The sequence below is a fragment of the Elephas maximus genome, chromosome 17 (assembly GCF_024166365.1).
Source record: "Elephas maximus indicus isolate mEleMax1 chromosome 17, mEleMax1 primary haplotype, whole genome shotgun sequence".
NCBI lineage: Eukaryota > Metazoa > Chordata > Mammalia > Proboscidea > Elephantidae > Elephas > Elephas maximus.
In genome coordinates, this window is record NC_064835.1 from 54,479,005 (window position 1) to 54,495,867 (window position 16,863).

At 36.9% G+C, this 16,863-nt stretch overlaps 1 protein-coding gene across 1 annotated transcript in view; it reads right to left on the reverse strand.

Annotated features, from left to right (window-relative positions):
• The window catches only part of CTNNA2 (catenin alpha 2), a 1,322,153-nt gene that overhangs the window by 23,482 nt on the left and 1,281,808 nt on the right, over positions 1-16,863 (reverse strand). Inside the window, exon 18 of the mRNA XM_049856958.1 lies at positions 8,590-8,733. Coding sequence (XP_049712915.1) covers positions 8,590-8,733 — 144 coding nt within the window. The remainder of the gene's footprint in view (positions 1-8,589; positions 8,734-16,863) is intronic.

Consider the following 16,863-nt stretch of genomic DNA (forward strand, 5'->3'; position numbering starts at 1 on the left):
TCATATGTAGCTAAATCTAATCTGAACTAAAAGAATGCTAAAGGCTATATAAAAATTGGTAATACTATTATTGGTCATTAATAATTTAAGATACTTAATTACAAAGAAAAATTTAATATCTAAATAGAACTTCGAATTTTAATATATCATAACCTTCATGAGGGAAGCAAATGAAATCAACCATGTCATTGGCATCCTTATTTTGAAATTTCTTTTCAATATAAATTACTAATTTCATTGACTTTTTGGGAAGGAATCCCACATGTTTCCATGCCATATGAAAACTAAAACTCATCATTGCTGAGTCAATTCTGACTCATAGCATCCTACAGAACACAGTAGAAATGCCTCATAGGGTTTTCAAGGAGCTGCTGGTGGATTTGCACTGCTGACCTTTTAGTTAGCAGCCAAGTTCTTAACCACTGCACCACCATGGTCCATTCCATGCCACAGTCTTTGAAATAAAAGGGTCTCTCTTATTTAAGGTACTAGAAAATGCAAGAAAGTAAATTACAGTCATCCCTTGGTATCTAAGGGGGATTGGTTCCAGGGCCCCCATGGATACAAAAATCCATGGATGCTCAAGTCCGTTTTATAAAATGTTGTAATATTTGCATATAACCTACCCACATCCTCCCATATACTTTAAATCATCTCTGGATCACCATATGTTGCTATGAGTTGGCATTGACTCAACGGCGACAGGTTTTGTTGGTTTTTTATATTACTTATAACTCCTAATACAATGTAAATGTTACGTAAATAGTTGTTATACTGTATTATTTAGGGAATAATGACAAGATGCAAGGTGAACAATGCTTGAACAATGGGTGCTGGAGACTGAGGATCTGCAAACTGGTGGGAGGCTACAGCAGGGTATGCCTACATATCATTGCATTTATAGTGCTCCGTGTGTAGCAAATTCAAGTTTTGGTTTTGGGAACTTTTATTATTTTTTTTCCAAACAATGTACTTCAAAATCTCGCATTGAAAAAAAAAGTCAGATGCCTTCATGTAGTAAGATACGAATGAAAGAATAAATGAATGATAGACCTCAGAATCATTTACTGGGATTTTTCAGTGCGATAACTTCCTACAAAAGAAGGGGGAATGGCAAAGAAGCTAATTTATTATGTGCTCATTATGTACTTAGGGGGAAAAAATGAAGAATATTCAGACACATCTTTATGGAGCTTACAGACTACTTGGTAGACATATAATTAAATAAGTAATTACAGTGCAGTGTTTTCAAAGCAATGATATGGAAAACACTCTATGCTATGGGAGAATATCAAAAAGAAGACTTCTTGGAGGCACCTGCGGTGTATCAATTAATAACTTTGTTACCTCCAGCAAGTTACTTAAATTCTCTGAACCTCATGTCCCTAATCTTTTTAATGATGATGATAGTGTGTCCTCCACAGGATGACTGCAAAAAGATTACACAGTACATTTAAAATTCTTATTGAAGTGCCTGGCACACAATAAGCCCTCAGTGTATCTGAGCTAGTATAATAAGAATTGTTATTTATTACACCCAATTGCCACTTTCATTTATATTGCAAATTATTACTCCAGTTTGTAAATAAAAAGTAAAGCTCATGAGGATTAAAGTTGTTGCCCCATACCAACACAGATTATAAGAGGCAGAGTTGGCTTCCAAACTCAAGTCTAATAGCAATCCCTTGCTTATAATTTTAACATCTACCTTAAGAGAACTTGGTATTCTCTTTCAGATCTGTGATAGTCAAAATCATGTGGCTGTTACTGTTCTCTGCTTGGCTTTGGTTCAGAGAAAATTTCAGGCCTTGAGGTAAATAATTTTGCCTGACACATCTTCTTGGAGCCATCCCAGGTTGTGTTTCCCTGGGCCAGTGTAAGAAAGGCAATGACAGAGTTACACACCATTGGTAAGGAATCTGTAAGAATTCAATTTTTTTTTTTTTTTTTAGGTCAATATGCCAAAACTGATTTGCTCAATTAATGGCAGACACTGGCTTCCCACCCGTCAGCAGCTTCTAGAATGTGATGGTGTGACATCTCTGCTAAGAGAAGATACTACAAAATTATTTAGACAAAAAGGAGATACATAAAAAAAAAAAAAAAGTTCCCCATCATTTCTTGATTTCCAAGTGAATAAATTCTCGAATAAAAATAAATACTGAAGATTCTGGCAACCTTTGTATTCTGTGGAACAGGCAAACTGTGTACAAAGCAATTGAGGGTTAAATCCAGAATTGGTCCTGTGATCTAAGGCCCACGTGAACCAGCTCCTTTTTCCAGACCAGGGCTTATTCTCACGTCTCAGTAAATTATAAGACACCTCTTTAATGCCTCCCTCTTCTTGAATCTCTGACCATTTCTAAAAATTTCTACAGACTGACAGGTGTAGGATAACAGCTGTTGTTCATGAAGAAAAAAAATAGAGAAAAAAACTTAGCACTTCAAGCGATTGTTGATTCAAACATACGGTTATGAAATTAATGCTTTTCAACACGGACCGTGTAGGTTATGCCCTGCGCTGGCATGTGAGCTTGATTTGTTTCCAGTCATGGTGGCAATTCTAATATATTTAGGGCTTTTGTCTGTATCCCTTATCTTGGCACACGTCGCAGATGTAGAACAACTTAGCTCCTATCCTCATTAACGCCTTGTCTTGGAGCCTGACTGTGAAAGATGAAAGAAAGTTTTTTGAATGTTTAGCCTCATGCCTTTCCTTCAAGGAAATTCAATAGCATTACTTAGCAACTCATTATACTTAATAACTGTCGTTCTTAGAAAGTTCTTTCTCATGCTTAGCCAAAGTTTAAATTAATTTTCTCAAGACCATACTTATTACCATTAAACACTATTTCCTCCAAATCCTGTATTCATAGTTATAATTTAATTATTTTTTTTTTAAACTTCTCTCAAGAATATAGAAACATAATGAGTCAGTTTCCTTGCCTTAGACTCAGAAACGCTGGTGTGGAAATGAATCACATGGGATGTGCTGGGGAGTACGGTAGTTACATACAGATTCCCAAGACCTACTTCTAACTCCATAATCTCAGAAGGTCTGAGGTGTGTCTCAGGATCCTGCATTTTCACAGGCTCCTCCCACACCCCTGCTGGGATTGGCAAGCAGATGGTCATTTGAGTGTTTAAGAAACACTCATTAAAATCAGCGAGAAAAATGTCTTTGGCATTCAACCTCAACCTAACTTCACCGTATACTTTTCTCCATCTTTCCAACCCTCCTGACATTTTCAGTCCTAAGCAGCATAAAAAAAAAAAAAAAAACATATATACCTCAATGCTATGGGTTTTCTATTTCTCTCCTAGGGTATTCCTCTCTCTTTTACTCTTTTTTTTTTTTTTTTACTCTACCTGGAAATCTCCAATTCATTTATCCAAAATATTAACCTCTTTATGAAGCTTTCTCTGATTCTTCCTGCTTCTCTACATGAATGCCATGTCACTTTGTATACATTTTTATTAGAGTGATTATTATAATCTCTCATAGTTACTGATTTATGGTCTGTTTTCTACCCTAATTCTATCTGTGCATCCCTAGTTCATGGGGCAGTGAACATCACATATTATATACTCAATAAATGTCTGTTAAGTTATAAATGTAACTAAGATCCTCCGTTTCTAAAATGGCCTCTAGGAACATACATGGGGGAGGGGAATAGTAGGCATCCATGTCATTTTTTTCTTGGGGCAAACATAATCATGATATATCTAACTTCCTTTAATAATCTATAACAATTTTGTTTAACAAAATTTTACGTATATCTATTTGATTGTTTTTTCTTCAGATAGTCATTCTAAGAGAATTTTGCTCTGTAAAACTGACTTTGATCATATCACTTCATCAATCCCAGTCAGACAAGTTTAGCCTTTGAAAATGTTTTCCTATGATAATAAATTCTAGAAGTTAATTTTTATATCAAGAAAGGAAATTAAGGCATTCCACTGGTGATCTAAACCAAGTCCTTATATATTTACTAAGTCCTTAGACTCTGGGAAAGAGGCTAGGTGATATTCTGTTATAAAGGCCAAAGTAATAACTTAGAAGAAACTTGGAAGGCAAGACATATGAAAAACATTGCTCTGTAAGTAATGCGAAGTATACACTGCAAATCATCTGTGAATCTACAGCAGCCGAGAGGCTCTCTACTGCAAGCACTCCTCTTCGTCAATGTGATGTGGGTAAATCATGACCAAGTCAATAACCTCTTTCCAGGTGTATCTGGGAAAGAGACTTGCATGATAATATGCAGTTTTACTTAGTGTTCAAACATCCTCAACATTGTCTTTTCAAGGGAAGAGAGTCTGGCATGACTCCTGCTCAGTGCAGAGAAGCTTCTGGCTTCAGAAAGTCATTCTGGTTACACGGATTCTTATCAGCTTATGGACATTTCCAACACTGCAACATTTCTAACCCTGTCAACGATCACCCCAACATGATAACCCCTTCCCACTTTCTTCAGAAAACAGAATGTCTCAAAGCTAGAACCTCCCCATTTCCTTCATTCTTTCTTTTTATGTATTTCTCCTCCATACCTGAGCCTGTGAGTGACCATGTGACCTTTTGTGTAACTGAGAAAATGGCTGTCTAATTATATCTTAAGACAAAGTAACTGCAGTTCACTCATTTGTAGCTTCCTTGATTCTTCTATACACTTATATCTTATGTTGTAAAGTCAGAATTCACTTAAGGAGAAAGGGACTAATGGAAAGTTTGGGTCTGAACTATGAGAACAAGCTTTTGATTTTGATAAATGGTACATCTGACTTCAAGATCTCCTCGGCTCCCTTTATAGGTCTGTTGTCTTGAGAACCTGGAACGCTTCCCTACCCTTCTTATACACAATGACACAAATCTAAGCCACTCTGGTCAAAGTCAGTTGAAAGTCTCAGCTTCTGAGAAAACTTTCCCTGTAGAATCCAGCCTACCCCAGACCAAAGGGATAGTTCTTAGTTCTTTGAGCATTTACCGTCTTCATCTCTAATCTAAACTCCCTAAAGAGGCTGTACATTTCTCAAGTCCAAGAACCAGACTTTACACTTATTTTATTCCCCCATAGAACATAAACCAAAAACCAAACCGCTGCCATCAAGTTGATTGTGACTCATAGTGGCCCCATAGGACAGAGTAGAACAGCCAGCGCCATAGGGTTTTCAAGGCTGTAAATCTTTTTCAGAAGCAGACTGCCACATCTTTCTCCCATGGAATGCCTGGTGGGTTTGGACCATCAAACTTATGGTTAGCAGCTGAGCGCTTTAAACACTGTGCCACCAGAACTCCTCTATAGCACATAATACCCGTTACTGTAGACTCGATTTCAACTCATAATAACCCTATAGGACAGAGTAGAACTGCCCCATAGGAATTCAAACTGCCAACCCTGTGGCCTGAGCTCTTAACCACTGTGCCACCAGGACTCCCCAGTCTCCATAGTACCCACAAATTCCCTGCTCATTAACCCTTCCAAACACTGCATGGGAATACCCGCAATACTGTGTATAAAATTTTGAATTTTGGAGCCCCGATGAGAAACCTACCTTCATCTATTACCTAATAGATAAGGATATTTTTAATCTCAAATAAATGAACCATCACAAAGGCATGGAATTAAAAAAAAAAAAATTAATCTTCCAAATAAACACACAATTAGCTATCATAAACTCGGCTTCTCTTCAGAAGATGTCAATTCATACAAAACTTTCTAAGTGGTTTAGATTTCGCAGGATAATCAAATGATATTGTTCATTTAAAAGAATCCAGAACACTTATATCTATCATTAACCAAGTAGCACGACATCAGCTAGAGCTACACTTTAAAGCCTAGCTGGGGCTAATTATTTTTCTGACTTGAATAATTCTATGTCCAGTTTAAAAGCTATATCTCATCAACTATTCAATACTTTCCAATAAATCATTTCTACAAAAACAAATCATAAAACCATAAAATTTTAGTACAGGCATACTTTAGGATAGATCTTTTAGATGAGCTACATTTATGCCCTCATTTTACACATAAGAAAACTGAGGTGCAGTAGAGCTAATTAATTTGCTTTGAGTTAGCTAACAAATCAGTGACAGAAGAACTAGCCTACCAGCTTTTAACCCCAAATGAATGCAACTTCTATTACCCTTCACTGTCTCCTTTAGGCCATAACATATATATGTATTTTAAAAGTATAATTTTAATACATACAAAATCGATTTAAAACAAAGAAAACACCAAACACCACTGGAAATGAAACATGCGCATGAAGATAAACAGGTGCATGCACAAGACATTCCATGAGAGACTCTCTGAATTTCCACAAGCGCACAACACAACCGTTCTTAACTCACGAAGTTGAAAGATGATTGTGTCCCAAGGGTTTGTAAAATATGAGCATTTCTTACCTGGCAGCTGTTATGAGGGGTTGATAAAAGACATTAAAAACTTCAGCTATGATTAGACATCAGAGTTTTCTGGCACTGAAGGTTTGCTTCTACCTGGTTTTCAGGGGTCTAGCACTTTCAATGGAAAGTGGGCCAGACACACAAAAGGGATAAGGCAACATATAAACTTTGGCATCCCAAGAGACAGAAAGGGCTATGCATGAGCTAGAGACTACATCATCCTGAGACCAGAAAACTAGATGGTGCTTGGCCACAACCAATGACTGCCCTGACAGGGAGCATAACAGAGAACTCCTGAGGGAGCAGGAGAACAGTGGGATACAGACCCCAAATTCTCATAAAAAGACCAGACTTAATGGTCTAAGACTAGAAGAATCCCAGTGGTCACGGTTCCCAAACCTTCTGTTGGCCCAGGACAGGAACCATTCCCGAAGACAACTCATCAGACATGGATTGGACTGGACAATGGGTTGGAGAGAGATGCCGATGAGGAGTGAGCTACTTGCATCAGGTGGACACTTGAGACTATGTTGGTATCTCCTGTCTGGAGGGGAGATGGGAGGGCAGAAGGGGTTAGAAACTGGCAAAAAGGTCACAAAAGGAGAGACTGGAAGGAGGGAATGGGCTGACTCATTAGGGGGAGAGTAAGTGGGAGTATGTAGCAAGGTATATATAAGTTTATATGTGAGAGGCCGACTTGATTTGTAAACTTTCATCTAAAGCACAATAAAAATTATTTAAAAAAACAAAAAAAAATTGGCATCTTTGCCACTTTGCAATACTAGGTTAACTGCCAGTGATGATCACATAAATCTTCCTATTGTTCAGTTATGGCCCTATTCTCATTATCTGGCCAGAAACCCCTACAAGTGGAGTCACTTCTTCAGGTTTTCAAAGCTTAGGTGGGGAAACAACTTTAGCACTCCCCTCTCTGGGGTACTGAAAAGGCCGCTATCAGCTTTAACGCTTTTGAACTATAATGGCTCCATAGATTTGAGGGAAGGAGGGATATACACACATAACAGAGAAAATGTTGATGAGAAAGAAAGGACTCTACTTTAAACAGCCCCCAATTCCTTCAACACCAATGACCATACTTGGCTAGTTAACTAGGAATGTGTACTTTGAAGAATGAGTGATACCCTTTATGCATATTTCCTAATATCCATGGTCCACAATGGATACTTCCATTCCACCCAACTGTAAAGTAACAAAAGTCTCACGTGATGATAGTCAAACTCTTTTAAAAACACCAACCCTTAGGCTTTGATATCCCTTAAAAATTTAACCACCTCCAGCAACTTCCTTTACCCTTGAATATAAAAGCCAATATCTTGACAGTTTTAATAGGTACCCAGGAAAGAACAAGGAGAGAAAAAAAAAAAAGGAGAGAAGCAGAGAAAAATGCTCACTCCCGTTGATCTTTTCTTTCTAAATACTAATGCATATAAAAGAGCTAATCAGTAATAAAAGAAACCCCAAGGAAACAAAGAGCAGCAGGTTTTCACAGCTCTTACCTACCAAGAGAGCCTACAAAAGAGCATCAGTGTTAGGACATACAATAACAAGAACAAAAACGGTAGCAAATTTGGTTGTGATATCTGGAAATAGCTACCTCCTTAAAATTGCAGGAGCGATTGCTTTTTTTTTTTCTTTTAAATAAAACTTTGCATTAGAAAGCTCTCATTTGTTTACCAAAACCAAATTTGTTGATAACCCTTATGCATCAGTTTCTTCATGTTTTAACCCCACAACTTTAGAAAGGAAGACTGATTCTCTGGGAAATATCAATAAATGATATTCAATGACGCTGAAATCTACTGAACAAAAAAAAAATGTATCCTCCCAACTAGCTTTCCTTGGAGAAGTTCATCAAAGGACTCCAGATTGGATTCATTCCACATGTACAATGATTTTCGGTCTCAGTGGGAAGAAAGATTGAGAAATAAAGAAATGAAAACACCATTTTCACCTCTCAAGCTTACATGATGCTTGAAGAATATATCTCTGGTGTGAAATTCCTGATCCACATAAAGAATAAATAGGTTCTTAGCCCTTAATTGTCTAACAGCACATAGAGAGGGCTTGAGTGGACATATCTTCACTTCCCTGAAACCACCCCCTGCCTTTAGAAATAATGTGTACAGTGAGAGACAGATTAAGTAGAAATGGAAGTTACTCACCATGGAGGAATCACTGCTTCCACTCCCGATCGGAGCTCCCTCAGCACAGGTTGGGAGGTGGGTAGAAAGTTGACTAGCCCTGCCCCCATCTATGACATCACAATCTACCTCATAAAAGGTAGTGAAAGTGCTCTGAACTCCTGTCTGATTTCCGAGAGATACAGAAAAGAGAGAGTGAGAGAGAGAGCAAGAGAAAAAAAAAATCCATAGCCTACTTGGGAAGGGATTAGGGAAGTGGAAGAGGGAGTGGCTACTTGGGAGAAAGAGCCATTTGAAGGAATCAGGTGCTGAAAGAGATAAGCATGGGCCTCCTTGATATTGAGCAGCCCGGCCATTTGGATTCCTCATTGGCTGTCTTGAATAGACAAATGGACCACCTGGGACGAGGATGAAGAAGCATCCTGCCTTGTCAGGCATTGTAGGGGACAATGGTAGTGGGGTTCAAAGGGGATGAATCCCCTATTTAAAGCATTGAAGATCACCAAGAAAGAAAGCAAGGGCTGCAGCTCTTTAAAGCCTGGAACAATTTGCAAGGATCCCAGATGTCTTTCTCAAAGGTTCCATTGCCCTGCTGTGTGACCTTCGTCAAGATCTCAGCCTCTGCACATCCAGACAATACATGGTTCTAAAGGGATACTTACCTCCTTCATTGGGATCACTGAAGAACTAATGCATTCATGGTTGCTAGAACTGCAACTCTTTTTACTCTTCCTTTTTGCACCTTAGGATGGGTTGTGTGAGGGGCACAATGTAAAAGATAAACCAACAACCAACGCCTGTTTTTCCCTTTAGAATCCTTTTTTTAAAGTTTCCTTTCAACAGAAAACATTACTGACAATCTTGACTAAGTTCTTCTGTCTGTACAAAAACTAACAGACATCTAAAGGAAGTATTTAGATCCCATCTTCAAAACTGGAGGAAACTCAAAGGGCAAGATTTCCGCAATCCTAAGATCTTCTGCACTGCCACGCTCAGAGGTCAAATTTATGTGACCGGGCGATGATAACTGACCAAACATCTTTGTCACATGCAATTCTGCTACAGTCATATAGTCATGGTTTTGTTTAAACTCTGGGTCCAATTCTTTTGGGAAAGCAGAGAAGATGGGATAAAAATATGGAGAACACTAAGGTCTTTTTTTGACAATGGAGATTTAGAAGTTTAAAAATACTTTTGAAATGCTCCAAGTTGTCAAGCAGGCATTGTGGCAAAACAAAAGTAATGGGCGATATTGAAGAGCAACAAGTTCCGAAACTATCCATATGGAAGCCAGGCCTTCATTGACCAGTGGAGTATATAAGAGAGTGAAAACATCTCTTTCCACAGAAAATATTTTTGTAAAAGCAAAGATTCAAAATAATAGCTTATAATTCACAGGATCATAAAGGGGTAAATCCCCAAGCTTGTTTCTACAAAATTCCTTACTTGGGAATTTAAATTCATTTTTTAAAGCAATATAGTCCCATTTCTAATCCTGTCATTCAGAGGTCACTAATGACATAAGTATATTACAATAATCACAATTTAAAATAAAGCAAAATTGGCAGATCAGGGAGCAGTATGAAACACAGAAGCGACTAAGTTCAAACTGATTATGGATTTAGCAGCGTCACTCCCGTCTTGCACTTCAAAATAAATGTAGAATTAAAGACAATAAAAAAGAAAAAAAAAAAAAAAAAACCTCCCAAATACAAAGGAATGCTACTTTTTTTGTATTTGACTTGTTTTGTACTTGTTAGAAAAAGGGGTGATGCTCTGAATATGTTTTCTTTGCTATCCTTTTCATTCTATTTCCAGTTTCAGCAATTCTAGGTCTAAATTCAAATGCCATAATGAACATGTTTTATTGTGTGGGATTTCACAATCAATGGTCCTTATAAGTTTTTAAAGTTTTAGGAAACCCTGGTGGTGTAGTGGTTAAGGGCTACAGGTGCTAACCAAGAGCTCCACAGTTTCAGTCCACCAGATGCTCCTTGGAAACTCTGTGTGGCAGTTCTACTCTGTCCTATAGGGTCGCTATGAGTTGGATTTGACAGCAATGTTTTTTTTTTTTTTCCTAATAAATTTTATATCCCTTAATTTTTACATATTGGGCAATTGACTGGTTTATCCTAGATTTATTTTTAATTTATAACAATCCCATTTGGTTATATAACTTGGGCATCCCCTATTTCCTGTTGTAAGGAGCACGTTAGTCATTTACCACTATTTCTCAGTTTAAAAATTGTTTATTATGTGTTAGAAGCTTACTTGGATCATGTCTTTCATACAAAGTTTATGCGTCTTTTTTTAAGATTAAATGATGCAATTGTCCATTCTTCAATAAACACATTAATTTTTCTTACTACTCACAAAGAAGGTACACTTCTCTCAACATTAGAATATTAGAATAAAAATGGAGTTAAGCACTTTTTAAATATTGAAATAAAAAAAACTGGACTTAGATTATAATCTATTGGCATATTTCTTATTAATTCCCTATCGTCTATTTGGAAATGGAGTAGGACTTCAGGATCCCAATGCAAAACTAGGCTGCATCAAAAGGATGCAGGGTGGTGAACTGTGCTGACCTTTTAGGTGAATTTAGTATGACTGATTGTGATAATGCCTTTAATTATGATATTAGTTAAAACAATACAACTTTCTTTGACACAGGGTGCAATGACAGGATCAGATAATTTCTGACTCTTCTTAGGATCTGTGGCTCCTTGACATTTTTCATGAAAACTAAGTCTTACTATAATCACGAAGTGGGTGCACATTCCCTGTGACATCACATAAATGGATGAGGAGCCCTTCAAGACAAGACATGAAGTGATTGCAGGATTTCAGTAGTCAAGAGGCCCCGTTATGGTAGTTACAGTTATAATTTTCTTCTACCTAGAGAAATGTGGGTTTGGATTCCCACTTCTATTTGTTTGGGGTAGATTTTGTTTGTTGAACTTCTTAGGATAAAGGATTGAGAAATGTCAGGTGGAATATTTATACATTCCAAAAGAATAACCCACAGATGCATTTACAAAGCAATTCATCATGGAGGTCATGACCAGGAAGCCAACATCCAATTTGACCAAAAAAAATAGAATCATCTCAGCAATAGATTCTCTGATTCATGTTGATAGCAGCAGAATTTGAATTGGGAGTTCCTAGATAAAGAAACCACGCGTCAGTTCTGTTTTACGTTGCTACCTCATATTCAGAACCTTGGGCTTAAAAGAGTACATGGTTCTTCCAAGATTATGCTGACTGGGACTTCTCCAGGATATTTTCTCTCTCTTCTTCTTTTCTTTTTTCTCTCCATTTCAAAATAGATTTGCAAAAGAAAATGGATGTCAGAGTTCAAGAGACAGCTCACACAGATTTGACAGAACACTTAGCCACAGTTTCAGTCAAGTTCATTATCTGAAAGGAATCTGTACAGATGAAGGTCTCCAGAGAAAAGTCATAAAATAAGATAGTGGAAATATTGATGAAAGAAAAGATTAAATGAGGAAAGCTTCCGTTTAAGAGAATAGGATTATGACAAAATATGTGAAATATATTCATTGCCAAGAAGTGAAATGACTATTCAAGATAGAGTAAGACCATGTGTTCTCAGGCAGTCAGAGAAAACTGAACCAAGGAAACTCCACGTTGCCCATTCAGAAACCTTCCCGATTTGTGAGATACATGGGCCGGAACATGCCAAGCATTTCTCTTCTAACGGTTGTGATCAAAGCCATATTTTACGAATCATTTAAGAGAGACTGGAGAAAGCACTTGACAAAATAATCTGTAGGGACAGGATGTAGGCAATAGTAAGAGTCAAACACAATTTTATTTCTAGACTGTAATAAACCAAGAAAAACAGTGACTACATGGAGGCTCAACAGACACCCTGCTATTCTAGCTGCGAATGCTAAACATTTCAGTGAGCTGAGAAACTAAATGAAAAGAAAAAAGAACATATAATATGCAGCTTAAAAAAAAAAACAAAACAGCAGACAGAAAATATTTATGCTTTTCATGGAAACTCTTTGATATTAGCAATAAAGAGACTTTAATGCCTTCATTCACATCAATATTTAGCTCTGTGCCTTCTACATGGTAGGGATGCAATAGGATTGATGAATTCAATGAATAAGAAAAGGCTCTTAAGTGAATAGGAAAGTTTTGTTGCTACATTTTGATTGGAATTAGGAACAACTTATGAAACTCTGATATTTTTCTAGAAAAATATTGTCAAAATTGTATCAAATCCAGTACAGAATGAAAGATTAAGGGCTCAGCTGCTAACCAAAACGTTGGTAGTTCAAACCCACTTCAGGAGAAAGCCTGGCGGTCTGCTCCTGTAAAGATGACAGCTTAGAAAACCCTATGGGGAAGTTCTACTCTATCACAGGGAGTCACTATGACTCTGAACTGACTGCATGGCACTGAACAACAACAACTGAACAATAAGCCTTGTCTCAGTTTTGCTATGGGAGCCTCTTCATATCCTTTACTCTTGGCCATCTGAAGTAATGGAAAAAAATGCACAAAATCCATAACGAAATCCTCAGATAATCTTTAGCACACTGGTTTTAATATTCATTTTGTCTTTTATACTTATATATTTAATATTAACTGGTTCAGATTTTAACTTATTTTTCTTTACCTGCCTCAGTCCAGAAATTCTTGGGGCAAGTCCAAGTAAGAAAAAGAAAAAAGACAATGGGCTTAGGTAGCCAATTCTAAATTAGCCTACTTCTTGACTAGATCTGACAAATCAAACTATATACAGGAAAACTGGAAAGTAAGGGCTGATTTTATAGATACTGTTTCTAAATAAAGGATTCCACTCAACAATTTGATGTCCCATAATTATTTGATTCATTTAAGGGAATAATTATATTCATATTGGCCCTTACATACCCAAAACTGATTAAAAAGGTGAGAGGCATGTCTAAGATACTTTTCTGGACACTAATAGTTTAAAACGTATTAATGAATAAAGATTATCTTAGAATGAAATCAGACATTTATCATATACGGACAAAATCTAAAAATTAGAATACATCTCATGTGAAAACTTTATAAAAAGTATTGCATTTCTGAAATAGGGTTGCCTGTGCTTCACAGATATCCTGTGATAGGTGCAATTTTCTCCCCTTGTTTAGGTACCTCACATATGTCTAATACCCAACTTTTCACAAAGTGTGACTATTCATTTCCTGCCAAATAATCCTAGGCATAGAAAATGAAATGTAAGATATTAATTGCTAGTAGATTAAGGTGTGAATTGTTTGTCTTCTCTTTTTTAACCAGAGGTTCTTAAAACATGAAAATCTTCTAAGATCCAAAGGAATTAAAGCTCATTGATTGAATGACAAGTAATGGCCTTGATATTTCTGGAGATGAGATGCTATTCTTAAACCCACTAACTCCTTCTACCCTTAGTAACAATAATATCCCCCAACTACAATGGAAATAACCCCTCAGCCCACAAGTTTTGGTGATACATTCACAGCTAACCACTGAGTAGATCAAAGTTAGGTCAATCCAGGTCTCCATTTAAGGTAAAGAGTTATTTTCTTGGTTCAAGTCCCAGCTGTGCCACAATGTAACCTTTTTTTCTTATTTTAAAATGAAAGCATTGGAGTTATAACGTATTTTCCTATGTAAAAAACCAGTAAGATAGCCAACTGGCTTCACTACTTTAATGAATAACCGATTTTTTTTTATTGATTAGAATTGATCATGCTGATAAGTTTAAGCTCACTTCACTGAGTGTGTAACTGAAGAGCCACTTTTTCTTATAGCAAAGCAGTATACCATCTTCCTTTGCACAAGGCTGTTTGAACCCAGGGAGTCAGCATATATAGGTGCAGTGTGACATATACAAAACTTTCTATGATGCCCAACACCCAAGGAGGTTTTCTTATAAAAATTCCTATTAATTTCCTTTTTCTCCCAAAAAGCAATAGTTCTGAGTTGGCCACATGTCACTTTTACAACACTGGGACAATGCATTTGCACTGAAAAACCACTTAAGGGTTATTTCCCTTTAGGGTTTATATAATTTGGGTTGTACAAATATGGATGACCATGCACACTGATGCCAGTGGTAACTAGGGAAGACTTGGTGCAGGAATTGGAATTAAATAGCTATAGTTTCACTCTCACAATAGGAGGTGAAGGGTAAGTTTTTGGGAGAAAGATTGAATTAGGCAACAAACCATCTTAAGCAAAGTGTGTGCAAAGAAATACTGCCATTCTGCAAATGATAAATACCTGGTTAACTTTCTTACTGTCAGGGTATTCCTACTATCCCTCCTTCCGGATTTATAATCTGAAGTTTATTTCCTCCTACTCGTTTTAGAACTGGCCTCTCCTACTCTCTCTATATCAGGAAAGGTCCTTTAAGCCCAAATATTTAATACTCTACCTTTTGGATAAACTTTCTTTGAACTTCTGTAAACCCCCTGAATACATACTGTCTTGTCCAAATGAAGCACTGAAATGCATGTCAAAGTCAAATTGAAAAAGATACTGAAACAGCTAACATTTGGACTTTTTCTGTTGAGAAGTAAAGATACCCTAGTTAAAAGCTTACTATAGATAGCATCAGAAATATTGCTTAAGGTAAATAATGGTCTACACTATCAGGTGCAATGCTTATTTCAATGAAAGTTTCACACCATTGCAAAATACTGGCACTTTTTCTATAGAGGAAACACAGAACTGTTCAAATAAATGTCAGTGCTCATCTCAACAGGTCACAATTTAAAAAATACATAATACGTACATACATATATATATACACATACATATACGTATAGCATTGTACAAAAAAACCTCAAATGATAATGGATCAGATAGGTCACAGTTACGAGCCATTTGTTCAGTTCTGATTATTGCTTATTAGACAGGTAAAGGAATATATGTCAAATCAAGTGATATGTGCGTGAGAGTGCACCTATGTCTTTTTTATTACACGCTGGTGTAAGGTAGGTTTGATTTGAATATCATCCCTTCCAATATTTCTAGGAATGTTTTTCTTCTATCAGTATAAATATTCATTTTATTTTCATTGGAGTCCAAATTTTTTTTTAATGATGTGAAACATGGGCAAATAAAAATGACTGTCGTTGACTCCTGATTCTCCAATTTTCTCTTTGCCAATTCACATCCTACCTGTGTCACAATTATACCTGCTCACCCTGTCAAACTTCTCTCCACAATCCAGTTGAGAGGAATTCAAATTTGGAAAGGGGAGATTTAAATGCAGAGAACAAATGTGGCATAGATACATGCCTGAAGCTACCTCCCACATTAGGGCAGGCTTCTCACTCTCTCAGGAAAGGTTCAGGGCTCCATTCAATCAGCAGAGAACAAATGCAGCATAGATACATGCCTGAAACTACCTCCTACATTAGGGCAGGCTTCTCACTCTCTCAGGAATGGTTCAGAGCTTCATTCAATCAGCCGGAGGAGTGGTGCAACTAACGTCCTTCACCTCCAAACTCTGTTCATGTAACTGGATGACTTATTCTATCCTTCCAGGATTTTGTTAGTATGAAGACAGACATGGCTATGCAGTCACATTCATTAAAATTTGTACCATTTTCACGTAAGGTACAGCAGAATCCACCCCCTCCCCCCAGCCATTTCTGGCCTAAACATTAAATTCCTGTCCTGAGCAGCTCTTCTACTCTGGTTTCAGTTTTACAATGAAGCTCCTGCTATATTTGAATTTTTTTTTTTTTTTATTTTAGGTTGAGTTTTTCAGGCTTACCAGAATGCATGATATTCAATGTGCCTAATTATAAAATTCTGCATGAGTGTATCCAATCTCGTTTAGAACAATTCACAAAGTGAAGCTAAAGATAACCAAAGGTCATGGAATGATTTTTCTTTCTTTCTCCGCACCCATATGCATGTCTCCATTTTTAAAGTTAGACAGTGCTCAGTAAATTCTCTGAACCTGAGCAAATAAAAACCTTAGTTAAAAACATGATCATCCAATATGCAGGTAATTTCCATATCATGGCTATCTTTATTAATTTGGAACATATTTGTATCAAAAATCATATTTACATTTTTTTTTTTAATTAGCTCAACTTTTCTCCTGTGGCGAATAGAATGCTGTCACATTTAACAGACATTACCTGCCCCAAACTAATTTATGATAAGCTATATTTAAGTTTCTCTTTCCCTTGTCTTCCCTTCCTTCCTTCATCCCTCCTTCCCTCCCATTTTCCTTCCTTCCCTCTCTATTTTTCTTCTTTCAACACTCCTTGTTCCAAAAAACAT